The sequence below is a fragment of the Pyrgilauda ruficollis genome, unplaced genomic scaffold (genome assembly GCF_017590135.1).
Source record: "Pyrgilauda ruficollis isolate IOZ18807 unplaced genomic scaffold, ASM1759013v1 scaffold11, whole genome shotgun sequence".
Lineage (NCBI taxonomy): Eukaryota > Metazoa > Chordata > Aves > Passeriformes > Passeridae > Pyrgilauda > Pyrgilauda ruficollis.
The window spans coordinates 6,220,753-6,248,515 of record NW_024509210.1 but is presented as its reverse complement, the minus strand read 5'-3'; the positions used below and the strand labels follow the sequence as shown (position 1 = coordinate 6,248,515).

General features: G+C 42.6%; 1 protein-coding gene across 3 annotated transcripts in view; it reads left to right on the top strand.

Moving 5' to 3' along the window:
- The first annotated feature begins 12,354 nt into the window (after window positions 1-12,354).
- Window positions 12,355-27,763, top strand: part of CDHR1 (cadherin related family member 1) — a 42,885-nt gene continuing 27,476 nt past the window's right edge. For 2 of the 3 annotated variants that reach the window (XM_041474945.1, XM_041474955.1), the window contains exons 1-7: window positions 13,126-13,270; window positions 21,228-21,373; window positions 22,177-22,227; window positions 23,052-23,141; window positions 23,623-23,709; window positions 25,407-25,523; window positions 27,102-27,245. In XM_041474945.1, coding sequence (XP_041330879.1) covers window positions 13,138-13,270; window positions 21,228-21,373; window positions 22,177-22,227; window positions 23,052-23,141; window positions 23,623-23,709; window positions 25,407-25,523; window positions 27,102-27,245 — 768 coding nt within the window. In that variant the 5' untranslated portion in view covers window positions 13,126-13,137. Of the gene's footprint in view, window positions 12,416-13,125; window positions 13,271-21,227; window positions 21,374-22,176; window positions 22,228-23,051; window positions 23,142-23,622; window positions 23,710-25,406; window positions 25,524-27,101; window positions 27,246-27,763 lie in introns of those variants that run through there. The other variant, XM_041474934.1, reaches the window with a different exon arrangement.

Genomic DNA, 27,763 nt, shown 5'->3' with positions numbered 1-27,763 from the left:
AGAAAATTGCACAGCCCTTAAGTTGCAATAAAGATGTTTTTGAACTGTCTCTGTGCCTGACAGAACAGATGTTGAATCCTGGTCTGACCCTGTCAATTAAGTGAGCCAGGTGCCTCCTCACTTTGTTTACAGCTTAATACCACCAGCTAACACCAAATCAGTCTGTTTTATTTGGCACTGACTGTGAATTGTCAGGAGCACAGGAGAAATGATCCCTGCTGGTAGGGACTGTTGGTTTAGAGGCAAGTTTTTGGGATCTCTTTTTCTAAGTAGGTAGTAGGAGAAATAAAAATATGTATTCTTTATAAAAAATGTTATCCCAAGAGCTGTAATGGGGGCTCTTGATACTCGCTTTTCAGCTCTCTAGAGTGGCTCACAACTCAAGGACCTGGGTATCCTCAAGGAATTCATTATTTTGGCTCTAGAGAAGATCTGTTTATCCAAAGTGTGGGCTACAGGGGCAACTTCTTGTGATCCCATTTGCCAGGAAAACTACACTTCATGAATAATGTCATCTCAAAACAATAATGTCAGCTGCAATATAAAAGCAGAAGGATGTTTCCTGTGTAGATACATGGCTAACTCTTGCCAAAACTGAGTAGAAGACTCATGGTGGCTTCAGTATTCATTGGATCAAGTCTGAGAACCTGTTGCCTGACTCTGTTTTGTCCAAAGTTATTGCTAGCTAGTTTTAGGAAAATGTTGTCAGATTGTAGAGGCAGGTCAGATGCATATGCATTTTTTACCAGAGTTTTTTCTGAGGAGAATTTATCCAAAGCTTGTCTCTTTTGTCCCTCTTTTAGATTGAGAGGAAAACCCACTTATACAGTCTTTTTTACTTCAGTTATCACTAGATATAAGCAGTTATCTTTACCATAGCTAATTGTTCTGCAGGACTAATTTTTTAAATTGCTGTTGGGGAGCAAGGAGAGCTCCCTAATGGCAGGAGCAAGGGTGTTGGTTCCAATCCACGTGTGCCTTCAGTATTATAAGACTTAGAGCAGCCATTGGATAATCTACCTTGCTTTTGAACACATGACTGTTCCATCATGCTTTGTCTTCTGATCTTAGAGCAGGGCAGAAGGAGTACAGAAGGAGTGCCCAAGAATTACTCCTGTTTTCAGTATCTTAGTAGTGGATCTCAGCTAGAATCATTCAGGATATGGATTTGTTCATCTTGTCATTCCGCCTTTGTGCCAACATCTGTTTCTGTGTTTAAGATGTAGTGACTGTGAGTATCTTTAAGTGTGAGGGATTTAAACCCACGTTTCCAGGCTGATATTCCACAAGGGAGCTAAGGACAGATTTCCTATAGGATAAGCACCTTACACTCACAATGCCATCTGGTCAGGCTCTGAACACATTATCAGAGAAATCAGGTCACTATGTGCCTGTGAGTGATCCTCAGGTGAACGTGACTGGTCTGGCTTCTGCAGCCTCACAGCCACAACAACCTCAGCTGATTTGTGGAATAAGGACTTTACAATTAAAAACTGTAAAGCAGGTATGTTTTATTCCAGCAGGAATAATGTTGCCAGGTATATTTTATTCCAGCAGGAATAATGTTGCAGGTATGTTTTATTCCAGCAGGAATAATGTTGCAGGTATGTTTTATTCCAGCAGGAATAATGTTGCAGCTGTGTTTTAATCCAGCTGGGATGCATGGGGGATATTTCCACCAAAGACAAGCGTACCTGGTGATTGCAGGTTTAAGTACACATTGATCCCCCAAGCCCACACCTCCCTGCCTGCCCATTCCCTGCACAGAGTCTTTGGTGGTCATGGGTGGGTTTCTTTGATGAAGTAACATCATCTTCCTCAATGTTCGATGCTTGACCCTTTCTTCTGGGCAGGCTCAGTGGAGGTTTGGCTTTCTGTCATGTCAGTTTGTCCTGGCCAAAACCAGGAGCCTAGTTCTTGCTGGCTCCTTAAGCAAAAGGTTCTGCTTTACAGATTTCAGCAATACCTGAGTCTTGCTTTACTGTTTTCTTATCATTATGGCCTTTACCTAGCAACTAAAGTTTTGTGTTCTGTTACAAGTTGTCTCTACTTAGCAAGTTATATTCCTGTAACAAACTGTGTTCTGTACTTTTGCAAATTTGTTAAAATAGGCTATATATATTTCTCTTTTCCTCCACCTGCCTAAGTACATTATATGCTCCTAAAATTCTGAATTTTCATATACATATAATTTCCCATATCATATTTCTTAGTTCTCCCAAGAAGCTCTCACACCAGGCCCAGTTTGCCAGACACTCGGGCTGCATCTGGGATGTTCCTTGAGGAGCTGATTGCTCCCAGCTGCTCATACAGCACAGGCACTCAGGGCTGATGATTTACACCTGGTCAAGGATGTGCTGGGGCCCCAGCATTCAAAGGTTCCACCACACAAAAATGCCTATTTGTTAACTGCCCACCAGGCACCTGTACATGTAGGTACAGAGTTTGTGGTGATTGGAGTGGGGCTGGGCCAAGCCTCATCCCCAGTGGGCACAGCTGTGAGCAGAAGGTGAGCAACACTGACAGCAATGAGCCATGGAGTGCCCAGGGGCACTGACCAACACCAAAGGGAGCAGAGGGCACACAGGGGCAGTGCATGAGCACGAGGGGATAAAAGGCTGGGCTGAAGAACAAGGGCAGATAATTGCAGCCTTCTGGAATGGAATGGTGTTGCTCTGTATGGGTTGAAGCTGTCTGAAATTGTATGGTGACACTCTGGGTGTTGTGGCCATCTCAACTGCGACATGTGCTGCGACACATGTGGGTTGAAGCTGTCTGAAATTGTATGGTGACACTCTGGGTGTTGTGGCCATCTCAACTGCAACATGTGCTGCGACACATACAATCATTTAACTGCACTGCTGCGCACACCATTTGTGATGTGTGCTGCAGTCACAGCAATGGTTGCATCCTGGCTAAAGGAACTCTGAGTACAAAAGCTGAAGAGCAACAGAGTTTCCCCTCAAGCACCTGACAAGCAAGGTGCTGCTTAGGTCAGTGAAGAAGAGTGCTTTTGTGTTGGGTTTTGTCATGTTGTTTGGTCCTCAGTGCTGATGCCAACCTCAAGGGGCAAAAAGACGTATTCCTGAGGCATCCTTTGATGCTTGCCTGGTCTCTGAAAAGCAAATCTCTGTAGCATGTCCTTCAAATTGTCTCCCAAAACTGAGATGCACTGGAAAATGCTGTCTTTGCTAGACAAAGCTTCCTGTTTGCAGTGTCCCAGAACCCTGTGTCCCAGTCAGTGCCAGTTGTGTGATCTGTTCACTGAGCAATGCCAAAACTTGTTTGCATCACAGATTTCTTCCCAAAGGATCAGTATGCCTGTATAGGAAGATGTTTTCATTTAAAAAAAAAAAAAAAGTGTGAAAAAGTCCATCTGTTTATGAATGTTATCAGAGAAACAGTGAGGTGGTTAAAAACAAGACTATGAGCTGAGATAATGCAGCAGTATGTTCAAGTCCCTCTTTAAAGCATTCTTTTTGACTCAGTGGCTTTCCAGTTGTTAACTTCCATTACTTGGGAAACCATAAATGATGGCAATTGTCACTGAGCTCTTATCTTGTTGTTTGAGTGTATCAAGGTTAAACAATTCAGCATTTTCCTTTTACTTAGTTAAATATATACCAATACTGCTGCTTTATTCTGCACACATCTTCAGGAGTGTGGTTGATGAAAAGAGAGAAAGCACTCTTTGTGTCTTGACCTTAACCTCGTAAGCTCCACCTTTGATAGTCTTTGAAAGGAGCTCCTCTTAAATTTCCATTTAAGTCAGGACTCAGCAGTTTCTAAAACAGATCCTTGAGTCTGAGCAGTAAAGTCAATCTACTCTTCATAATTTTATTATAAAATGTGCTTTGCACTTTTTCCTGTCTTTTTGAACAAAACTTTCTATTTCCTTCTTCAACATTCTTTCCATGCTTTTTTTTGTTTCTAAACATGTCAAGTCTTCCTCCTTGTTATTTCTCATTGAATAGAAAATTAATATTTTGCCTCTTGGCATGGTGGTCCCTCACCCCTTCTTTGTCTTTGTGGGATCTCAAAGAAATTCTGCAGGTGAATTCCTCAACTGCTGAACTACATTAATTTGTCTCCATGAAATTCTGTCCATGAGACTGACTGGAGTGTATATTTTCAAAAAATATCTTGTAAAATGGGGCTGCATTGCCTTTTTTGCTTTCAGACATTAATTTTGTACCAAGGACACTTAGAGGATTTGAACATCTCTCTTTCAAGGCCCCATCTTAAAGCCACAGTGTTAGAAGGGATTTTTCTGTCATTTAATTTGTATTTCAGCATTCACTGCAGTAACTTTGGACTGTATAATCTTAGTTAGCAGATGTGGAAGTCTTTTCTCAGATATTTTATTAATTCCTCGACATCTATTGTTGAGATTCTTGCGATGCAATTATCTTGATTTATCTTATTGATAGATTGTTTAAAAAAAAAAAAAAGCCAAGTAAGTACAGCATGTTGAGCTAAAGTACTAGAAAGTGTGGGAGGAGATGGTGAGAGCACAGTGCTCATAGGTAAAGCTAGTAGGAATGAAGAGACAATCTTTAGGCTCTCACCAAGGTAAATTATTTGATTTGAGAACCATATACACACAATGATTGTAGAAATCTCTCCAGGCAAAGAGTAAATAGCTGATGGAAAATGCAAGTGGGAATAGAGCAACAGTCTCGTGTTTTGGAGGTAAATTACTTCAAAGCTGAGTATTTAATATTCTTGTAATAGAAAATCTGTTGACACATACCTTGTTTTCTAGGTTAAGGACAAGCACTGCTTTGGTATAAGGCTGCCTGGTACTCAGGTTTCCTCTGGACACAGCAATCCAAGGCAAAGGCTGGTGTATGCCCTGGCCAGGGGGATCTCCATACCCTAACAAGGCAAGTACCTTGTCACTTAGTCCAGTATGAGGGTTGCTGACTTGTGGGATTCCCTTTTGAGAGTGGTTTAAGGCACACACCTGCATTCCCAAGAGAGATCATCAGAAGAGCCACCTGCAGTCACAGTGTTACACATTTATTTATCTGAGTGAAATCCAGGGGCTGCATCACCCTGTGGCCAACGTGCTGGTGTGGTTCAGAGCTGATCTCTAGCAAGGGCTTTGGTTCACCTGCAGTCTTTGCATTCATGCCATTCCTGTACTGAACTGCTAAGTCTGGTCAGACATGGCGGTGAAAGGAGCATGTTTCATTTTCATCATCCCCTGGTTCAACAAGTCATGTTACAGTCTTGTAAGCAGGACATCCACACAGGGATGTCCGTGGCATGCACACCAGCCAGGAGATTTATGGGGAGAACACAAGTGCTTCTTTGCTCTGCCTAAACAAGTATCATTATTTTTCTCAGCCACACTGAGTAAACTATAAAATCTTGATTTATTCATTATTCACACCCCAACTCTGAGTTATATGTATAATTTTTACAGGCAAAACAATGAACAATACTACTTCTTTCATAAATAACTTGGACTGCCTGTCTGCTGCTAAATGGCATCCTTCACACAGATCTGTGTCATGCTCCACAGCACCACATCCATCACAGATCATGCTGCTGGAGTGAATGTAGGCTATCTAAATATACTGGGTATTCTAGGGACTATTTGTTCATTTTCCATCCCTGTCAAAAGAAAATGAGGAGAGTGATTCGTAGCTCCAAAGAAGCAAAGTTACTGAATTGTAAATGGATTTTGCAGTGGTCTTTAAAAGCCTCTAAGCTAGCAAAATGGATAGCAGGAACTTTAATTACTTAGCAGCTGCAGAAAATGTTCCCCTTTTCTCAGTAACCTGCAGCACCTTTTTTTGCAAATGCTATAAAACACTTTTTGGCAGACTAAAACCAGGAGAAGCTGTGTCTGAGATAAGTTACTTCTTTTTCCCAGGAATTCCCCAAACCTCTGCTGCCACCCACAGTGAATGACAATAACTCATGATAAATCATGCAGGCAAATGCTCTGAGATGTAGGTTAGCATTTTTTTCTGATGGGATGAAAGTACCATCTTTTGCCTGTGTGGAAAAAATGCCCACCCCATTTTGTTGGGAAAGCACTTTGTTGTATGTTTTAAAGCCACTGTGGAAATGCTAAAACTGGTAGATATTTGGTGTTTGCACTCCCTCTGTTTTCCTGACATTGTAATTTCTTAATTCCTTTGGAGATAAGAACATCATAGCTGAGTGTTCCTGTTCTTGTTACCCAAAATGGGCAGGGGGTTCAACCCAAGGGGCTCAAGTCAATATAATGCTTGTAGTCACCTCTCTAAATCTTGGTTTTTCTTTCCATGAATTGGGAATATTTTCCTTCTTTTGCTCTGTGGGTGTATCTTCCTGAACCAGTTGAGTTACAAAGACTTTTCATGCTATGTGTTTTATCAGACTAAATTTTTTCTGATGCGGGTGATGAAATACTAGCACAGGCTGCCCTGAGAAGCTGTAGATGCCCTGTTCCTGGAAACATTCAGGAGCAACCTGATCTAGTTGAAGATGTCCTTGCTCATGGCAGGGCCTTGGACTAGATGGGCTTTAAAGGTTCCTTCCAGCACAAACCATTCTATGGTACTGCCCAGGTTTCACCATTCTCCTGCACACTGCTGAGGTTTAGCATAGCTGCTTAGTGGAGCTGCAATATAAAAAAGGATGCATAGACAGCTGAGTTACAACTCATGCTGTTCATTAAATTCCTTAAACCAAACAGTACAGTGTTGCTTTCAGCCTGGAATTACTGAACTAAGAGAGGTTTATAAATTTAACCAAGGTCACTCATGATCACATCAGTATCTTTTGATTACATTTATGTGAATTTAATGATCTTGGGCTGATTATTTATAGACTGTCTGTGCTAGATATGAAAACCCCCCTGTGTAACAATGAGCTCATTTTCCTTTTAGAATGTTAAATTCATTCAATTAATAGCAAGAAAATAAAGGTGAGAGGAAGAAAGAGGTGTTTATTTGTTTGCATTTTAATGTGTCATGACTACTAAAATTTCCACGTCATTTTAACAAATTTGCCTTTCCTAAGTGATGAGAGTAGGCTGTGGGGAGATGCATAAACTCTCATTTAGGAGGTGGCATATTTGTTCTGGCAACTGGGAAGATCAGAGTTTAGTGATAATGGCCAAGGACTCAAGCACACATCTCTGATTAGATTTAACCGCCAAGGCATAGGACTGATTCTCTTTTGTAGTTCCTACTGAGCAATGTTTGACCTATTGCAAGTCTGTTTCTCTCTCACAGTTGGTAATTCAAAATGTAGAGATGGACCTTGAAGACTTTTGAGGAACTTTAGTCTTTTCTCTCCCACCAAGAAACTAGCCCAGGTTCTTGCAGATTCCCCAGTTCCTGTAGTTTTTCCCAGCAATCAGACAAAAGGTATGGTGCCGTGCTATGAAAATCTGGGTTGTGTAAAATTCTTCACTACCAAAACCAGTCATCTGAAATGTAATCAATAGCTGTTCCTGGATTTCCAGCATCATCTGTATTCTGTATTAATGGAAATTGGTGGAGAGTGATGATATGCCCCAGTACAAGTCATCTCTCAGTCCTTTCAGGGAGATTTTTAGGAGGAGAAATGATGTTGTTTGGGCAGGCAAGAGTGTTTTGTTTGGTTTGTGGTGGGAGCTGTGTGTTTAACTGAGTCTCAGCTCTGGTGAAACAAGAATGCTCTGAGCCCTCCCAGGTGCCAGCCAGGAGCAAACACCCAGACAGCAAGTGTGATCATTACATTTACCTTACCTTGGCATGTACTGCTGCTCCTAAGGTGTTTGGAGATCAACTGAGACAATTCTTGCTCACACCTTGCTGTGGGACTTGATACTGCACTGACCCTTTGGTGTGCAAGGGACAGCCCAGCTGGGGCCAGGGTTGTTAGGGTGTCTGTCTTACCTATGGTTTATGTCATGCTCCCTTCCTTTGTTTTCAAGTTAAAAAAGGTCTTCCCAATCACTTTTAAAGATGTGAGAATAGAGAGAGTTTTGAGAAAATTTGACTGAGCTTCACTTCTCTCCTTTGCAGAATTTGCATGAAGAATTCTGAATTAACTGTGCTGTGCATAATGCCTCCAGGTATCAATGGTAAGTCCCACAGCCCCTTTTAGCATGTGATTTACAAAGAGAATGCCGCAGTGTGATTTGGTGTCTTTCTGCACATGCTGAGGTTTATATAAAGGGTGCAGCACTTTCTATGTTGTATTTATTGACACGCACAAATGTGCACACAAAAAATGCTGAATACTCCTCTCCAGGGTAATGCCTAATGTCATATATACCCCAATTCAATAAGCATATAAAAAAGTAACTTGAACTGTTATATGAGTGTGAACTTTATTACTTATCAATACTTGTCCAGAGCATAGAACAGAGGAAAATAGAAACACAAAATCTGAAAACAGCACATAGTAATTCAAAAAGCAAAGCAGGACACTGTAAAATAACATCTGTTATTTATTTCATTTTATTTTTCTCACGATTTTTAAATTGCTAATGCATGTAAGCATCCAAAAGCTGATCAAAATGCAACTCATGAAAGCCTCCCATTTATATGCTGAGCAGGCATTGCCCAGGTGGGCAGCTCTAATGTGATTGCCCTGAGGTGGAAGGGCCACCCATGAGGTGGAAAGAGTAATTTCCCTCCGTGCCAGCTCAGTCAGTGCCCTCTGCTCAGCCTGCCAGCACAGGTGGCAGCAAGTGCCAGCTGGGATTCCAGTGGCACAACAGGGCACTCACTCCCTCAGCTGTGAACAGAACTCCCACTGCCCCCATCCCAAGCTCCTGGTGGCATTGCTGTGCAGAGTGAGGGGCTGGGCTCCTGGGCAAGTTTAGGTGCCGTTTTATGTTGGCATCTGCTGCCAGTTCTAGTCTAGCCAACATTTTAGGCTGTGCTTAGGGACTAGGCTCAAGAGCAGCTGTCTTTGCAGGACCCACAATTCCCCCATTCAGGGTTGTGTGAACAGAAAAAGTGCAGCTCTTGGTAGTGGTGAAAGCCCCTTTCTTGTCAGCCATTAGTTAAGGAGGATTACTAAACTTAAACTTAAATTTTAGGGCTAAAAAAGTGAACATGGTGGGGTCCAGGGTTTTCCAAGATTCTCAAAGGCTCAAAGAGTTGAGAGATAACAGGGCAGGAACTGGCCTTGTGTGTGGCTGGTTTTGTGGCTGGCCCCTGTGCCCAGCAATGATCATGTTCCCCTTTGTCTCAGGGGAAGAAAAGCATCCATGGCTCAGGGCATCCCAGGGGTCTTCTCAGTGCACAGCCCAGCAGTTCTGCAGCCATACAGTTGTTCACCCCAGTTCACCCCAGCTGCGCTCAGAGGAGGGGAAGTCTGAAAAATATTCACTGCATTATTGTAGCATCCTTCAACATTTAAACTTAAATTGTATAAAAATTCAGGTTGTCTAACAAGCTCCAGTAGATATTGCTAATCAGTCACCAAACTTCTGTTCTGAAGCTGTTGGAATCTTTTCTGGATATTTTTTGTACTGAATAGTAAACAAAACCCTGGGAAACCAGCTGGTCTGGATCAGGTGGGTATTTTTGAGATCAGGTGGCTATATTTCATTTTTCTTTTATGTTTCTTGTTACTTGATATGCTAAAGATGTACAAAATAGCAAGTTTCTTGTACATAGAGAGAGGGATCCTACCATTCCCAAAAATGTTGGGACAGCAAGTACTGCTTTCCTGAAACCCCCTCCTGCCCCTTTTCTTCCAAAGGAGAAAATTCATCAAAATAAGCCTAGATTCATGAGCTGTGTTGGTTTTGATCAAAGTATATTTTCTGACACAAAAAACAACTCTGTCGAATGTTTCTGTGTTAGGTATGGATCTGACTGTGCATAAACACATATTAGCTAGGTTTTCAAACTGTAAGGAGATTAAGAGCTCAAACTCATTGAAATTCAGGAGGGAGGCATTTTGCTTCCTTGGAGATGCAGGCCCTAGAGATTCAGATCCCCAGGGGATGAAACCAGGGGAACAGACAGCTATTAACTTTGACAACAGCTCTCCATCACTTGTTCTAGGAAAATTCTCTGTAGAAAAAAAAAAAGCATGTTGTTGGTTTTGGGTTGAGGAGGCAGATGAGAAGACATTTAGGTGCTATTTATATTTTCTTTTGGGCACCATGCAGATCTATTTCTGTGATTTTGTCAGTGGTTTAATACTATTTTTGACAGAGGTGGGATGATTAAAACTACAACAGGGACTAAATTTATATCCATCTTCTATATGTGTATCTGCTCCCACACAGTTTTCAGCTTTGGATCCCCATATCATGAATTTAAATGCACTAAAAATACATTTGTTTTTCATAGTTGCCTGCTGCAGGTTTCCCTGAGCTTTACAGGCCACTGCTGCAGTCACGGATCGGTTCAACATGGAGCTTTTGTAAATCGTGCTCTACAAATATAATCATACAGAGCCAGAACAAAGGTCTGATCCCACAGGAGATGGTCAGAAAGAGATCAAGATATCAAAGAGCCTTCCCCTGATTTAACTTCCAAGCTTCTGGCAGGTGATAATGTAGTGCTGAACTGAACCAGGTTTTGCATCTGTGTTGTCACATTTGTTAGTCATCAGTAAACCCAGTCTTCATTAATTTGTCTCATCCATTTGTAGCCTTCTTTTGCTCTCTTTACCATTCTCTGGTAAATTCCATTATGGGTGATGAGTTTTGTTAATATTGGCCCAAGAGTTTTGCTTTTCTCCTTTGGAGAACCTTACAGCTGACCTGTTCTGCAGGCAGAGGTGTCCTGCCAGCAGCACTGTGGATCCCAGGGGATCTGCAGGTGCCCACAAGCCACAGTATGGGAGCAGCACAGCACTGTCTGCAGCAAAGGCCTCTCCCATGGCCCCCTCCAGCATTTGTCAGGGTAAGGTGCACTATAAATGTGTGACAGGATCCAGCTGTCAGCTCCTTCTCTAGGAAAAATATACTGGAGCTGCCCAGCCTGTCCCTCCTCTCCATGAGTGATGAAAGCAATCCCTGGAGCCCTGCCCATCTTCAGCTCTGCACCCCACAGGGCTGGGAGGGGACACTCTGTCTGTGGGGTCATGCCTGGGGAACAATCACCTGCTCCCTTCTGCAGCCTTAGCAAACAATGATAAAACATGGGTGACTGAGGGAGCCAAAGCTTCCACTGCTGCCCTGTGTGAAGCTGCTTCCTGCCTCTGCACCTGCTTTCAGTGTTTCCACTGCATGTGCCCACCTCACCTGTGCCACTGCAGCCACCCTGCAAGGGCCCCTGCCACCCAGCATGTGCAGCTTCTGCCATTTTTTAAAGCACTGTCATGGGGAACTCTTTGACTGCTCAGTTCCTTGGACATGTCTTTCACTCTGGCTCTTAATTAACCCAGAAAACTCCATTAACACATCCTTAAAGAGCAAGTGCTCTGCTGCAGGTCAGGTTTAAACAGGTCAGCTCCAATGTAAACATCTCAGTGCTTGGCAGCCTGGTGCTGCAGGATCGCAGTCACAGAATCACCTGAGCTGGAAGGGACCACAAGGGTCATTGAGTCACATACTGTCACTGATGGAGCGCCTTTCAAACAGGTTTGTATTTTTAGTTATGTATGTTTTATATGTATTTTTAGTTAGTGAAGACACTTTCTGTATGTCAAACCAAGCAATTTGAAAAAGCTGTTCTGTTAACTTTTTCAGTGTGTTGATGGTTAAGCGCACTTCTCAGTATGTTGAAAATTTCCTGCTGAAAGTAAAAGATGCTTTCAGCAATTCATGCTGTTTAAGAATTAAATGATCAGGCCAACTCATAAAAAGAACATTTTGACTTCTGCATTTTTAAGATGCAATGTTGCGTATTTTTTTACTATCAAGAAGTGCTTTCTTTTAAATTGTAACAATAATTTCTATTGTTTTTGCTAATGCTAGATTTTCTTCTTTTGTAGTTTGTCAAGATTACCAGAGCTAAAATGAAAATAAACTTCTTTTAGTTCTTAAAAACAGGTAACTGCCTTAGAGAATTAAAGATAGAGTTCAGAAAGAAAACAAATTTCTACTTTACCTTCTCCCTGACTTGTGTGTTTGGACAGCAGAAATACAGTACTGAAAGCAAAACATGAGAGTTACAGTGATTCCTCCAAATCTTGTCTCAGAGATGAGTTCCACAGCTCCCTGCAAAGTAATTGGTCTAATTAGGTGGTAGGAAGGAGCTTCTTTAAATTCCTCAGAAATTAAGACGTGTCATCCGCTTAACATCTTAGCATCTGTTACTGCCTCTTCCACATTTCTCTGCTACATCAGTCTGAAGGGCACTTTCCTGGACATTTCAGAGAGATAAAAATAAATAAAACCAACGAAAACCAAGCCCTTATAACACAGAAGAAGTTGGCTCTTTCTTCAGTGGGATGAAGCATGTAAGGCATTTCACCCCCTCCTTATTTCTCAGTTTGGTGCATGTTTGCCTGGGTGAGTACAATAATCACTTTTTAAAGTAAATTATAGGAGAATACTAGCATAACCTTAAATCCTGTAGTTATCCTTACTGATGTTCTGAAATATTTTCCATGGCAACTGGTCCTTGTGCAAATGTTACACTCTGTGTTTATATACTTGTAGTTTTATTTCAAATGGGCTATTTTGAATCTCTAACAGTCAGTCAGTAGAATGACAACTAATTTGTTGTTTTTTGTTTTGTTTTTTTTTAAACTTTGCTGTTGTCTGGCAGCAAGTAAGTATTTAATTATGGCTAATTGCTCATGTAGTAGGCATAATTTTAAGGCAGGATGTGCTTAGAACACTGGGTAAGAATACTGGGTAAGGTACTGAGGCATTGGGAAGTTTCAGGCTTATATGTGTGAGTAGAGGAGAGGTGTTCCATCATTGCAAGCTGAAAAAGTTCATTTTTCATTGAAGCTGTCTGGAACTGGTTGAGTTTTTTAAAAGGAGATCCTGCTATTTGTTTTGTTTCTGTTGATTGGGGTTTTTTTGTATACTGTCTCTATTTCTTGCTGTGTAAATATTGGCACGGTGGCACATAGAAGTAATTTTATTAAAAATATCTATACAGATACAGTTCTGAAAGTCCATTGCAGCAACTGGGTGTGTTATGCACTCCTAGTATTCCCTAAACAGCTCCTGTTTACTGAGAGTCAGGTAACTGAGACAGCCAAATAACTGTCACCTACAAAATGCTTTTGTTTGGCTTCTGTTTTGTTTTAATTGCAGTTCAGGCAAATTATGCCCCCTATTTCTTTGATAATGGAGCCAGAAGCACAAACGGGAACATGGCACTTCTCAGCCTTTCAGAGGACACGCCTGTTGGTCAGTATTAAAATTTGTATGTTTGAACTGTAAAACTTGAATTGCTTGCTCTTATGTTTAACATATATATTTTCTTGTAGGTTGCTGTTGTATGCTGTGATCTTGCATGTTTTTCTCTCAAGCTTTTAATTGGCCTCGATTTAAAATGAAAGTTTGAATGGTAGCTGCAATTTAAAACATGAATTCTAGCTCCCTCTTTTTTTGTGCACCAGTCTATTCACAGCTTCAGAGCACAGAGCATTGGGGTCAGAAATAAATTCGTGGTGAAAGGCTTCTAACAAATTCTGTAAATGCTCATGAGAAGAAAGCCTAGTTTCTAGTAATTTTATCAGCCTTGATAAAAACAAGCTGTACATTGAAAAAGTAAGGGGCATGACTTTTTCTAAACACATTTTTAATATTTATGTACAAATGGTAGAAAATGTTTCCACTTGCAGTGAAAATTGTTTTGTCTAAATAACTGATGTTTTTTAAAAACATCAGTTTTGTTTTATTGAAAATTCAAAAATTGATACAGTTTTCAGATTTCAGCATTCTGAGACAAGTCTATTTATGCTTCTTTTTACTGTAGTTACACTAAGGAAAGTTAAATAAGAACAAAAAGTGATTTATAATCAATATTTTCTGTGGGGGAAAAATAATCTCCTAAGACCTAAACAATTACATAAATAAGTGATGAACATCATCTTTACTTCAAACTTTGCCCTGAGATTTTATTTAGGATTTTCTTCTGTTCGTCTGTAGCTTTCACAGGCTAAATCAGAAAAATATTTAGTTAATGCAAACTGGGTACCAAAGCATCGCTTTACTTGTGCTTTATGCAGAGAGGAGAGATATGGCTGCACAGGGGGTGCAGCCAAACACCCCCTCCGAGGGCTTGGGCAGCTGGGGAAGGCCAGGATGAGGGAGGGATCAGAAGGCACAGCCTGCTCTGCAAGCCTGACATTGCCACCCACGCCTTCTTAAAGGAGACCAAGGTCACTCTGCGCTGGGAAGGAGCTGCCTGGGTTTGCTCAAAGTCTCCATTTCTGACCCAGTGCTGTTAATGTCATCCAAGACCCACACTGGACCTGCTAGAGGGTGGGGAGGGGGTATTTGGAAGCAGCAAATTCTCCTTCACCTGCTCAGCTTGACAAGAGGAGGGGGCGATGGCAGCACAGAGTGTAGTAGTGACACATCTTGACAATTAACTTAAAAGGAGCTTGCTAATGATGCAGCAGGAATTTGCTACAAGCTTGGTCAAGCTTAATGCCAACCTCAGCTTGAATGCCAACAGTAATGTAGTAATGTAGTGGCACTTGCAAAAGCCAGAGGCAGACCAAGGAGCTGCAATTTTTGCTGTACTTCTGCCTGGATTCTCATGGAAACCACACTTAGCTCAGGCTTGGCAATCCACACAGTTCTGCTGATAGCTGGAGTCAGATTAGCCAGTGGAAACACTTGTCCAAGTGTAGACAAGGCTGTAATGCCAGACAGCCACAAAATGGGACCCCAGCTCTGTTTGTTTGGGGTGGTGCGTGCCAGCTCTGCCACTGAAACTGCAGGAGTACAACTTACTTGCCATCCAAGTCCCACTCCCTGGTGTGCTGCCAGCCTCTGCCTGCCACCACTGGGAGCCTCCAGGCACCTGCATGGGGATGAGGAGATAAAGATGGCACAGAGCCACAACATGAGCAAAAATGTCCCTCCTGTCAGGACTGCAGCACCACATGGTCTCTCAATGACAGCACTCCCTGCAGCAGTGAAGTACAGCAGTAATTTCCACTGCATCTGATCTGGTGCTCCAGCAGCCAAAAAAAGGACAGTGTGCCTCAACAAACAGCAAAACAGTGGTGTGAGTGATCAGAGCCTGTGTTAGTGCTCTCCTAATTAGCCTGAGTAAGAATAATGAGATATATTTGATGGGCTTCTGTGTGTGCTTTTGTAACATTAGCAACCAGACTAGGAACACAGAGGTCTCTGGAGAGTTTGTGCTTTGCTTGCAGCAGTGATAAAGCTCAGGCTGCTCTTTCTTGAGAGCTGCTATGCTTCCTGCCTACTAGCTTCATCCAGAATGTGCTTACATGTGTTTAAATTGGATGGCTTGTACTTCTAATTTGATGTGTAAATGTGCTTTAAAAGACAAGAGAGAAACAGCTTCTCTCTGAAAGCTCCAAAAGACCTGTAGAAACCCTTGGGAAAGAGAGATAAGACCTTACTTTTGAGAAGGCCACACAGCTTCCAGTGCTTCTTTGGGCTAATTCCCATTATACCTTGACAAACAGATCTAAGTACTGCAAGGTCCTCTCTTCTGAAAGCACTTTCAGAACTTCCATTGGGACCTGCTTAATGCAAACTGCTGCTGCCCATGTCAGCATAGTCACTCCTTGGGGAGGCTTTGGCAGAGACAGTCACAGAGAAGGGCACAAACAGCACTGACACTTCAGTGCTGCAGTGCTGGGTGTGCTTTCAGCTTTGTACAGGGCAAGAGGATCAGAGTTCAATCATACCACAGCCAGATCTTTGTGCCAGAGCTCCCTGCTAAATGGCTACCAGGCTGGCCCTTTTCTGTGGCACTGCAGAGGAGAATATTGTTCTTCATCACTTGCTCTGATCTGCTCCAGAAGCAGGAGCAGGAATCTGGTCTCCCATGCTCATGTGCAGTCCCGAGCATCCACACTCCTTCAGTCATCTCTCAGGTTGAGCAGGATGATCAATGACAAAACAGGGGAACTAAAACTTCCATGTTTGATTCTGGATAGTTTCACTCAGGTTTATGTGCTGCAAAAATGGACAGATTGCTATTAGATCTTCCCTGTCCTTACATAAAGTTTGGAGTCATGGGCAGGATGCTTTTCTTGGCAGCAGCTGGTGTCTGATCTGTGCAATGCCACAGACAGCAGCTTTAATAAACCTCCAGAAATTTTACAGTCTTTGACCCTGCTGAGATTGCAAGTGGTTGGCAAAGTAGTATGTGTTAGTTTTATTCCCAGACATCTGTAGGCAAGGGACATGAAACATTTGGGAGCACTGAAAGGACATGAGTCTATGGACAAGTCTATGTGTGGCTGTAGAAAGAGACATTGCAGCTCTGCAGCTGTGTGAACACATCAAATGCATTACCATTCTCGTATCATCCTTAACTTGACCTTCTTTTCCCTTGTCCAGTTTTCTTGTTTACACAGGGTTGTAACTTGTGTACCAAGTTATCATAAAACCAGCATTTCTGCATGAATGCTTGAAGGTACCTGCAGATTCCCAGATCCTATTTATTGCTGCAGGGCTAGAGACCCCTCAGAGTAAGAGGGGCCAGAGCAGCAGCAGCCCCTTTCAGTGCCAGATTTGAGAAGAATGGGAGGAGCTGTGAACTGAAATAGCAGTTGGTGTTTGTGGTTTGGTGGGGCAGGTGGGTAATTAGCTCTTTGCATGTGTACATACAAAATGTGCGTGTGCTCCTAATCAAGGTCTTAAGGCAGGAGTGGGATGCTATTTCAAGTTGTTTGTTTCATCTTACCTCATAATCCCTGTAAGCCTCGTGGTGGGGACACAGTGGGGCTGGGAACAGCTGCAGAGCAAGGGATTGAAGCATACTCAGAAGGCCTAAGTTCATTACTCTCTCAAAGCCCAAACATCCTCATGGCTCTGTAGATCGCTGCATGATCTCCTTGCATTTCCCTTTCTGTTTTTTTTCCCTTGCCCCCAAGAAGGCACTTCTCCCATTAAAAGCCAGTTTGCAGTGGCAGTTCTTTGATCAAAGCTACAGCTGCCACCTCCTCACCACTAGGTGACTGATCCCTTCAGATGCCTCCATCCTTCCAGCTTGCCCTGTTCGTACATGCTGCTGGTCTCCTTTCTTTCCGTCACTCACACCTGACTGAGGAGAGCCTTCCTGTCCCCTGTAGTACCTATCATTCTTTCCTTGTTTCTGTCATCCTGGTCCACCTCTAGGAAAGCTGGGAGCTGCCAGAACAGCAGTGTTAAGCACAGCCTTCTGCAGAGGCAGTGCCAGCATGCACAGAGCAAAGCCCCCTGCAAAGCTGAGCACTGCACAGAGATGCTCTGAGGACTCACAGGTGTTACAGCCTTCAATTTTGTTTAGATTCTTCTGACAGAAACTGCAGACACATCAGAAAATTGCACTCAGAAGGCTTCTCCTTGGAGCTGCTTGCCGTGGATTCTGCAGGGACATATTGCTGCTGTCTGTGAGGTGATGGTTTGGGCCCCGTGCTGAGTCCTTGCTGCCATATCCCATCTCTCCAGGACAGGCACTGGGCATGTTTTGGCTGCTGCTGATGCTACCATGTCTCTGCTTTGCCAGGTGGTTGGTGCACCAGGGTGCAGGGAGGGAGCAGGAGTCACCTGGGCATGGTCGGGAAGGAGCAGTAGCAGGCAGTGAGCGGGGAAGAGGCTTTGGAGTAGTCACGTTGTGTGTCCATGGCCTCCAGGAGCCTGTGCTTGGGGTGAGCTTGGTGTGAAAACAGCTGTCTGTAGCTTTAACTGTCCATCTCCTCTTCTGCTGGGGAAGTGGGCCCTTGGCCGAGACAGGTGGAGAGAGACATGTGATCCTGGGCAAGGCAGTATTTGCTGTGACTTTAGGAACAGAGGTGTCCTGTCCTGGGAGCATGGCCACTCATGTCCCTCTCAGCATCTTCTTAACAGTTGTCAGCTGTGGTGGCAAAGGACAGTGGCAGGACTGAGCACGAATCCAAAATGTGCTTGGCTTGTTTAACTGACAGGGGAGGGATCTGATTGCAGACTGTTGTACAGCAGAGAGGGAGAGCGTGCCTTCAATGAGAAAGCAAAATCAGTCCCAGAGCCCAGGGCAGAAACTGTGATTAAATTTGAGTCAAAAATGGAGCAATGGCATCATGAGACAGCCATTTAGCCCAAGTGGCAGAGCAGAGAGCAAATGACTTTTAAGATGGAAGAGGAAAAACAGAGTGAAAAAGCGTGGCATGGCTCCTGGGAGGAAACCACAGCAGGAAGCAGCAAGTAGTGCCCCAGGACTCCCCTGTCCCAGCCTGCTGCATCATTCCCTGGGTACTCAGAGTATCCAGCTCTCCTAACTGTGGCATTTGCCATATCCTCAAGTAAAGACTCTTCTATTCCCATATTTTTATGACAGGGAGAGGGTATTTACTTGGTATCCTCTGGTAAGATTTTTTCTGTCTTTATCATTTATTTCCTTTTCAGCAAGTAGAGGCTGCACACTTAGAACAGATTTTTAATTGGCATTAACACTGTGGTGAGAAGTGTTCCTGGGGGTGTTAATGATATGGAGGGTACTGTGCAGTGAAATTACAATTTGGAAAAAATAAGGAATTATAATGTGTTAGAAAATAAATTTTGATCCACAATCTAATTTAAAAGGCATGCGAGTATTTTGTATTATGAAAAATGAAGTATCGGCTTTAGCTAAAAAGCAGAGAGTCCAGTGTAAGGATCAATGAAGTTCGTCATTACTTGCTCAGAAAGCTCAGTAATCTCAGTCTGTACCAATATCAATGTTTCTACTCACATTTAGCAGCAAGAAAGTTCCTGTCTTCCTTGTAAGAACATTCTAAGAAATGTAGGAAGGGATACTGAGATTTAAAGAACCAGCCCAGGTTCAAATGGGTTCACATAAACTTTTAGTGTGTTGTTCTCCAGCCCTGTAACCCCTGAGGAATGGTTTGCATGTGTGCTGCTGGTATTGGTATTTCAGGGCAGCCACAGCAGAGACCTTGTGCCTGGTGGTTGCTCTCAGGCTCTGAGAGAGCCCAGATGTGGTGTCCATCCTGTTTCTCCACAGCACAGAGAGCACTGCTCAGCAGCTGCTGCAGACATCCACACAAGCTAGAAACAGGCAGGACAGCCTGCATTGTGTCAAGTGCAAGGGACAGGAAAAGGTAGTAAGAAGGGCAGAAAACAACTGAGATGTACAGACAAGTAATGACCAAAAAACCGCTGCATTAAAGTACTATATTTATAAGGATATCAGTGAGATGATGACAATTGACACCATAAATCTCCAGTTGGACCCAGTTGTGATATTAAGAAAAAGCTTTTGAGAAACAAGAATAAATAAGTCTGTGCTGGTGCTACAGTTGTATCAGGAAGCAGGTGTCCTTTCAGAATAATATTTTATATCAGTCCCAGTTAGTTCCTCTCCTTTAATTTCCTTGTACAGAGTTGTCACAGTCAGAAGTGTCTCATCATACTGCTTGTTGTCTTTCCCTAATAATTTTCAGGGATCACAGTTACAGATGTGTTGTCATTTTCCATTCGGTTTGTGGGAAAAGTACAGGAAAAATGTGGAAAATGTTTTGTAGTTTTGTGAACGGTTTTGCAGTTCACAAAATTATTGGTTATTTTTTGACTGGCTGAACCAGCTCATAACAGGATCTCTTTTTAGTGCTCTTGTGGGTGCATTGGTTTTTGCAATGTAATATTTTTCTGTACAAAGGTGCCCAAATATTGCCCTGATAATTATCATATGAGAGTTTACTCCTAAGTGAGCACAGATTCCACATGGTTTAGTATAATCTCTTGCTATGACAAGAAGACAGCCATGCTTTGCAAATATCACCACTGATGGCTGGATATCCCATGGCCACTAGGACCCCTGAGCAGCTTCCAGTTTGAATGCCAAGGAAGAAGCAAATGAGGTCCAAAGGTTGCCTTGCAAAACTGAGGAAACCTTTGAGAAGCTGACCTGTCAGTGGTGTGGGCAAAGCTCTAGAATTAAACACAAACTTACAGATCTGGTCAGTGGTCTCTGAAGACAGGAGAAGAGAAAAAAAAGTATCACTTCTGAGTACTGAATTAAACATCTGTCAAACTCAGGGCCAGAGTACTTCAAAACTGGGACTCTTAGTGTTTGTCCTTAGCTTTATGCTAACTTTCTAAGCAGGGATCCTTCCATCCTGTATTTGGGTCGCATGCACGAGCAAAACTACTAGTAACCAGTGAGTCACTTGCTGCAGTATTTCCAGTGCAGAGGGCTTTGTTAGATGTGAAGCAGTTTCTGTGCTTAACCTCTCCAACCTGAATGTGTCAGGGAACTTACCCAAGACACAGCAGACGGGAAGGAAACATCAACAGTGGTTTATATTTCAGGCTCAGTTAACTGGTGTTTGTAAACTGCTTGAAGTTATTTAGATGAAGGTGTTAAAGCACAGTAGAATGACAGACATGTAAGTTTAAAAAATAATGCTAATAAACACTCTCACCATGCTTTGAAAATATGGAATTAGCATTTATCATACACAATTCAGTGGAAAAACTGGCACCAACTTCTCAATGTATAAAAATAACAATCTTTCTCCAGCTTCTGAAGGAAATACATTGATGAGTTTGAAAAATTTAATAATTGGTATGAGCACGAGTGGGTGTGTCAAGAAAAGAATTTAACGAGAGAGAGCTAATGAGTGGGAGTGCAATAGGAAAGAAGACTTTTGCATCGATTAATTCTGAAAGTGGGAAAATATGAAATGTCCTTGCACCTCCCAAGTTCCAGAGCTCAGATCTAATCCTGAGAGAGCTCTCCTTGAAGGGAGATTGCCAGATTCTCTGCATGCTAGTTTGCAGTTCTGATGCTCTGACAAAGAAGAGGTGTGTGAGGGCCTTTAGGTGCTGCTGGGATTGTCACCCACTTGTGCAACAGCATCACTTCTTGCTCACCTGGGCTGAGAGCTGGCAAAGAGCTTGTCACCTATGTACACCCTTGGGTATGAACAGTATTGACCTGGGTGCAGCTCCACAGGAAAGGGCCTAAAGTGACAGAAACCAGCACTGATGAACTCAATTTAACCAGCTGGCTAAAAAGTTGCCATCAGGATTGTTGAACTGTCTGCTTATCTATATTTCCCAGTAAGTGGGCTTGATTAACAAAACCTTTTCCTGCTGCAGGGTAGCCAGGTTCCTAAGGAACAGACCAGTGGAACACTCACTGATTGAAATAGCCACAGGGAAATGCTGTTGAATATCAATTTTTCAGGTACCCACGTGTACACTCTGAATGGAACTGACCCAGAAGGAGATCCTGTGACATATGGCCTGACCTATGAAGCTGGATCAAGGCGTTACTTTTCTGTTGACAAGAATCTTGGAAATGTTACTTTGATCGAGGAGCTTGACAGAGAGGTACAATCAAATGGCACCACTCCAGGTGTTTGTGGAAATTCTTTCCGTTTAATTTGATCTGAGGCTTTGAGGGACAAGGCCAGTTTATTAGCCCCTGAAGCGTGTAATATACTTTGCAATACTAAGACGTTATACTTCACCCATCATGTTGCATTCCAGTTGACTTGTGCCACTAACATTGCTATCAAATTTTTCAGCAGCTGTCTGTCCAGCTTTTTTCAAAAGAGAAGTATATTCTTTATTTCTTATCTTCCCCCACCCACACCCCATCAAGAGCTTAGGGGCAGCTACAGTCATCAAATCCTCAGACAGGGGAGTCTCCTGTCATTAGGAAGAAGTAGAGATTTGTGTAAGCAGTGTTTCAGGACAGTCCTCTAGTGCATCATGCTGGTTAAATATGCCTAAAGCCAGCCTTATTCTGGGAAGAAGGCATTGAACCCTTCATGTCTCCTCACTGAGAAGCTTACACTATATTGGGTAAACCCTTTAAAAATCTGTACACTAATACAGAACAATTTTGAATCAAAGTGCCATTTTGGGGAACATTTCTTGAAAAAGGTGACTGATTTTTACGAGCACTTTAGGAAGCAAGAGGGATTACCAGAGCAACCATCTCCTGACAGTAGCCACAGAAGGTTCAAGGAGCTGGAGATTCTGAGGAGTCTTCCTGGCCTCTGCTGGGATTGCTCTGTGATATTAGTTGTTACTTTCATCTGCCTGCCTAGTCAGGTTTAAATCTTCAGTCCCTTTTCCAATCAGGAAAAACACCATCTCTCTTACAAAAGAATTTTCTTCATTTACAGAAGGAAGATGAGGTTGAAGTTATTGTCAGTATTTCAGATGGCCTGAGTACAGTAAGTATTTAATTATGCTGTAGCTTGTCAAACTGTCTGTCCTCACATACCTACTCCTATTAAATTACCTTAAAAGGACCATCTCATTTGATCAGAAAACATAATCTCATTAGAGCCTTACCTCCTGTTCCAAGAGGCACTGAACTCACAGTTACTCAAGTCTCACTTCATCTCCTTGCTCAGCTATTTGAGGATAATTACAATGAAGTGTGAGCTGAAATACTGACTTAGCAGCCTGCAGAATTACAGCAGCTTCCTATGATGTTTCACTGCCAGCACAGTCGGATTTGTGCCGAAGATCTGGAGGCTTTTTGGAGAAATGTGTGACATTATAGGAACTAGTGTTGGGTGCCCAAGAGCTGCCTGTCCTCACCCCCACAGTGTTTCTCCAGCATGATGTTAAGAAGATTTGCTCAGGCTAAGGTGGTGGGGGGTTTCTTGTCTGCTGCTAGATAAAGCTTTGCTCATGTCTAATTAAGGACTTATCTGAGGCACTGAGCCTCCAGTCCTGTTTCCACAGATTTTCTTGGCATTTTTAATTTATGGACTGATGCTGTCAGGGCCAGGATGGCAGTCTGACAGTAGGAGGATGTGGGTTTCATCACTAGAGGTACCACAAAAGTGGGACCCTCTTCTTATCTACAAGACTGGATAAATCTAGAGCTCTTCCTCATCTCAAAGAAATTAATTGAGGTTATTACAAGAAATGTTTGGGATGTTCCAGCCTCCTACAGGCACAACTGCCCTGGAAATCTCTGTAAAAAGGAAATAATGGGATTAATAAATAAAGGGAGTAATAATATGCTCTTCATATTCTACTCCAGGTTTCTGAAAAAGTCAGGATCCTTGTAATGGATGCCAATGATGAGAGCCCAGAGTTCATCAATACACCTTACATAGTCCAAGTCCCAGAGGTTGGTGAAGTTCCTTTGCATACTGGAAATATACTTCTATAGGATGTAAACAGGGGCTAATGTGTTTTCAGTAAAATAACAAGTTGTGCAGGACAGACTTGCATTCTCTTGGTTTAGGGTTTGGGTAGATATTTAATATTCACTGCAAACTTGGGGAATAAGTCTGTAGGTACTTAAGGTGTGCTATATTTGGGGTAAGTTCCAAGATGTGAGTCAATGTGAGTTTTTAGAATTGACTACAGGAATAGGATACAGCAAGTTTCAGCTAAAATGTTCTGTTATTTTTATTTCACGAAGTGTTTCTTCTTGTTTTCCAGTTTTAATTTCTTCCCTCTTTCCCTTCTGCTCTCTGGTTCCCTCAGTGCTTTTACATTCTTTCTACCATCACTCTCTTTCTGCCTCACTGCATGCTCATTTTTCATTTCTTTTACCTCACCTGGTTTTCTGTTTCTGTGTGACTGCTAACTCTTTCTGGTCACAGAACACCCCCTCCAGCAGCAGTATCTTTAAGATTGAGGCAATAGACAAAGACACGGGTTCTGGAGGAAGTATCACCTACTTCTTGCAGGTAAAGTATTGTCTGTACCATCACAAATCATCTCTCATTTACTGAGATTTCAGAAATCAGATTTTAAAAATATTTTGGGGGTTGAGTGCACTGCTAGTGCCTATAGTTTTGTACCATGCACAAGAAAATAAGCATTGGCAGAAGGGGTGTTGTCTGATTGCAAGCAGCCAAGGGTGATCCAGGAGGCAGTAAGGGCAGTTGGAGCTGCCACTGACAATCCTGTGCTTACCAGCAGGACCCCTCATGGCAGGGCTCTTACTGACACTTCTTTTGAAGAGCAACATTAGCTGGTAATCCAGCTGTATGTTTATGGGATTTCTAAAACATGAAATAGCTTTCTTTAGGGAGCAAAACACACTGGAAACATAAATGTGCCCTTTAGTGTAGCAGGCTGGTGCATAATTGATACCTAGATCACAGTGTGAAATGAGAGGTACTGAATCTTCTCCCTGCCAAAGCAGTGACTGCCTGAAACCATCCTCTCAGTTGCTGCCCACTGGTGAAGAACTGGAGGGGCTCCAGATTTAAAGCTGAACTTCTGTATTAGAGATCTTCTGTATGCCACAAGGACAATTTTTTGCATTATGTCCTTCAAATTCCTTCTTCCTACAGGCACTTTCATCCAGGTTATCTGCAGTTCCTTTTATTCAAGAGGAAACATGAAAAAAGCAAACAAAAAACAAAGCAAATTAATTGCAATATTTAATTTTGGATAAGAATATGGAGACAAGTGAGAAGATATTTACATAGCACTAAAGCTAATCCTGTTAAGAGCTTGGGCATACTGTGAAAGAACACCTTGAGTCTCTTGTTGAAATTTAGCTTTGGTTTCACAAATTATGATCCATATGCAGGATTCAATTTTGCACAGGGCTTTTTCCAGAGAGCTGATAGTCTATGAACCAAAGGACAGCAATTTCAAAATTCTATGTCTAGTTTATAATATATTTGTGTGGCAAAAAGGATAATAAATATGTGTATTTGTTGAAAAAATCTTGCCATGTCTTTGGGCACAGTCTCTGCGAATTCTCAGGTTGCACAGAAAAACCCTCTCCATAAGTAAGATAAAGGCAGGTGGTGATGTCTGCTGAAATGGCCAAGATTATCTGACTATGGCCATTGTGTCTGGATACAGGGGCAGAGGTGTTTGTACAGATATCTCCAGTTCAGAAGAATGGAGGAAGGCATTTTTTAGGCCTCTTTTAAAATCAGATGTCCTTTAGATTTTGCTTGTACATCACAAAAATCACAAGGCCACCACTGTGTTGACAATAATCTATACATGCAACCTTCCTGTGTTTTTTTTTAAACCAGTAGAACTTTGAAACACTAAGGGGTAACACCATTTCTTTTTTTCTTCCTTTTCCCTTCATCTTTTTTTCTGTTAAGTCTCCCTACCTCTTTCCATGCAATTAACTGAGTTAATCAAAAGTGTAAGATTTCACAATGAAATACTAAAAGATTAAAAAAAAATCGACATTACAAGTAACTGATGTATTCTGAATAATGAGAGACGTGTGGTTGGTTCATGAATTGTTCATAAACACACAGAGGTGAAATTCATCAAATACATTATTCAGCCAAACCGTGCCATTATTCTAGTCTTCTCCCTTAGCAGATGAAATAAAAGATGAATCCCTATGGCAATCCTATCTCCATATGTGTAATCTCTGGCTGGTTCTTTTCTTTTCCTCTAGAACATCCATGCTAATAAGTTTACAATAGACCGTCACAGCGGTGTCCTGCGCATCAAACCAGGGGTCACCCTGGACTACGAGAAATCAAGAACACATTTTGTTGTCGTTGTAGCCAAGGTAAAAGGCTTTTATGTGAGACCAGAGGAGGTGGGGTGTTGTGCTTGAGTGGGACCAATTAGTTTGAGTACAAGTGCTGAAACATGATGGAGGCAGCAGAGTTACTCCTTCTGTAACATCTGGAGGTGTTGGGGGTAACGTGGAAAGAGGGGAAGGAAAGGTAGCAGGTGTCTGCTACTGAACAACATCTGGAGGATTTGGGAGGGGGTTTCCCGCATTTCATTCATGTCCCCTGTGCCATGGGACTCACCTAGAAGAGAAGGGTTGGTGTATCCAGCCCTGCCTTCAAGAGGCATCAGCCTGTGAGCTCAGGGCTCCTCATGCTGCCCAGAACACAGCCCTACCACCACAAGGACAGACCCCTGGCAGGCAGACAGGCCACAGTCACTACCCACAGTAAGACACAGGGCACAGCTAGACCCAGCACAGCACAAGTGATTGATTTCTTTTCTGGAAATATCTGTGAATGTTCCTTTTTTTTCTTTAAATAAGCTCCTCGTGGCAGGAGCTTATTTAAATCCTGCAAATATTGCTGCACATCCCTTCTTGCCACTCTCTTTCCCAGCAGTACTGTGCCTGTGACTGCACATGCTAACAGGCATTAAAAGCTTATAGATTCTGAAGTCTCTCACAATCCTGTGGGGACCTGTCACACAGACTCACATGGATGGAAAGAGGGCAGTTTTGCTGTAACTTATGGGGACTTGGAATTGCTCATATTTTTTAAAAATGTATGGACCTTTTCATGTATTTTTAGCCAAGGTTCATTTGAGGAGAAGTAACAAAATTTGGCTTAAATTCTACCTTTGGGGCAGTAAGGAAGAAAAAAAATCTGTTTATCTTTTAAAAGAATTGGAATTTTTAGAATAGGTACTGCAGACATGTTGAACAATTCACACTCTTACACACCAGCATAACTACTGACCTACAGCTGGTGCTCTGAGACTGAGGGTGTTAAAAGCTTCTGAAATAGCAAGTTGTCTTCCTAATTGGCTCTGCTGTACCAGTCGTGCAGAGCTGGTTGTACCAAGTCCCCAGAGACTGCTTACACAGTGTGGCTGTCTCGCAGGTTTTGGCTGCACAGCTCCTCTGTGCTTGCACTTTATCACATTGGAGTTCCTAGGAGACTTTGAGCATGTACACTGTTTATTTCCCTCCAGAGATGCACTACCTTGCTACTGTGCACTGTCTTGTGTTCATGACAAGACTCTGTGTGGGATGAAAAGTTGTAGACCTTGGTCACTAACTTTTGCATCAGTTTCTAGTGTTCTTTTTTCCTGAGAAAGCCCTTGAATTCCCTGCCCCTTCTATAAAGATCATTTATGACTGCATATATTGGCTAATCACTTTTGTGATTAGCCAATATATGAGGCACTGCAAGCTGTTTTCCTAAGCAGAGGGAAAGCAGGACAAATGGAAAAGAGAAGGGAATAGGGCAGCACAGCTTAAATCTATATGTTCAGAGAGGGAAAAAATTCCTGGAACTGTGCTTCTGAAGGCTCATGAGGTCCATGCAATGCCTTAGCTGATTTGCAGGCATGCTTCAGCAGAGGCATCTGACAATGACTTCTTTTCCAGGACGGTGGTGGGAAGCTCAGGGGAGACAACAAAGTCTTTTCAGCCACAACAACAGTTACTATAAACGTGGAGGATGTTCAGGACACTCCTCCCATGTTCATCGGGACTCCCTACTATGGATATGTCTATGAGGACACGCTCGCAGTAAGTTCTGGTTTTCATACATGGGAGATCAAGTACAGCCTTTCCCATCTTGCTCAAGATGGCCCTAAGGTTTCTGGCACAGGCTTTACTGGAAATAGGACCTAAACTCTGATTTGACTCCTAGGTGAACTGAGCTGACCAAATCTTCCTGACACTTGTTCTTCCTTATGTCTACTGCAAATTTGCTATGCAAGGCTTCCTGTTATTTTCATTGAAGTCAAAAAGGATTCTGCCCATTTACCTGGTCTAAACCCAGACAGTGACTAAGAGCTCTTCTGTAGCTCAGAGCTCCAGAGGCACTTGGCTGAAGGCTTAGCAGACTGCCAGTCACCTCACCTGAACACATCACGCTTAAAAGCCTTTGTGTGTCTGTTCACTCTCTGGTCTCACAGTGCTTTTATTTTCTAGCTCAGATCAGTCTACTACCAACAGCTGGTTGTACAAGGTGCAGGCAGAATTTATGTTCAGATACTCCAGACTCCCTGTGTTGTCCCATGGACATCACCTGGGGAGAAGCA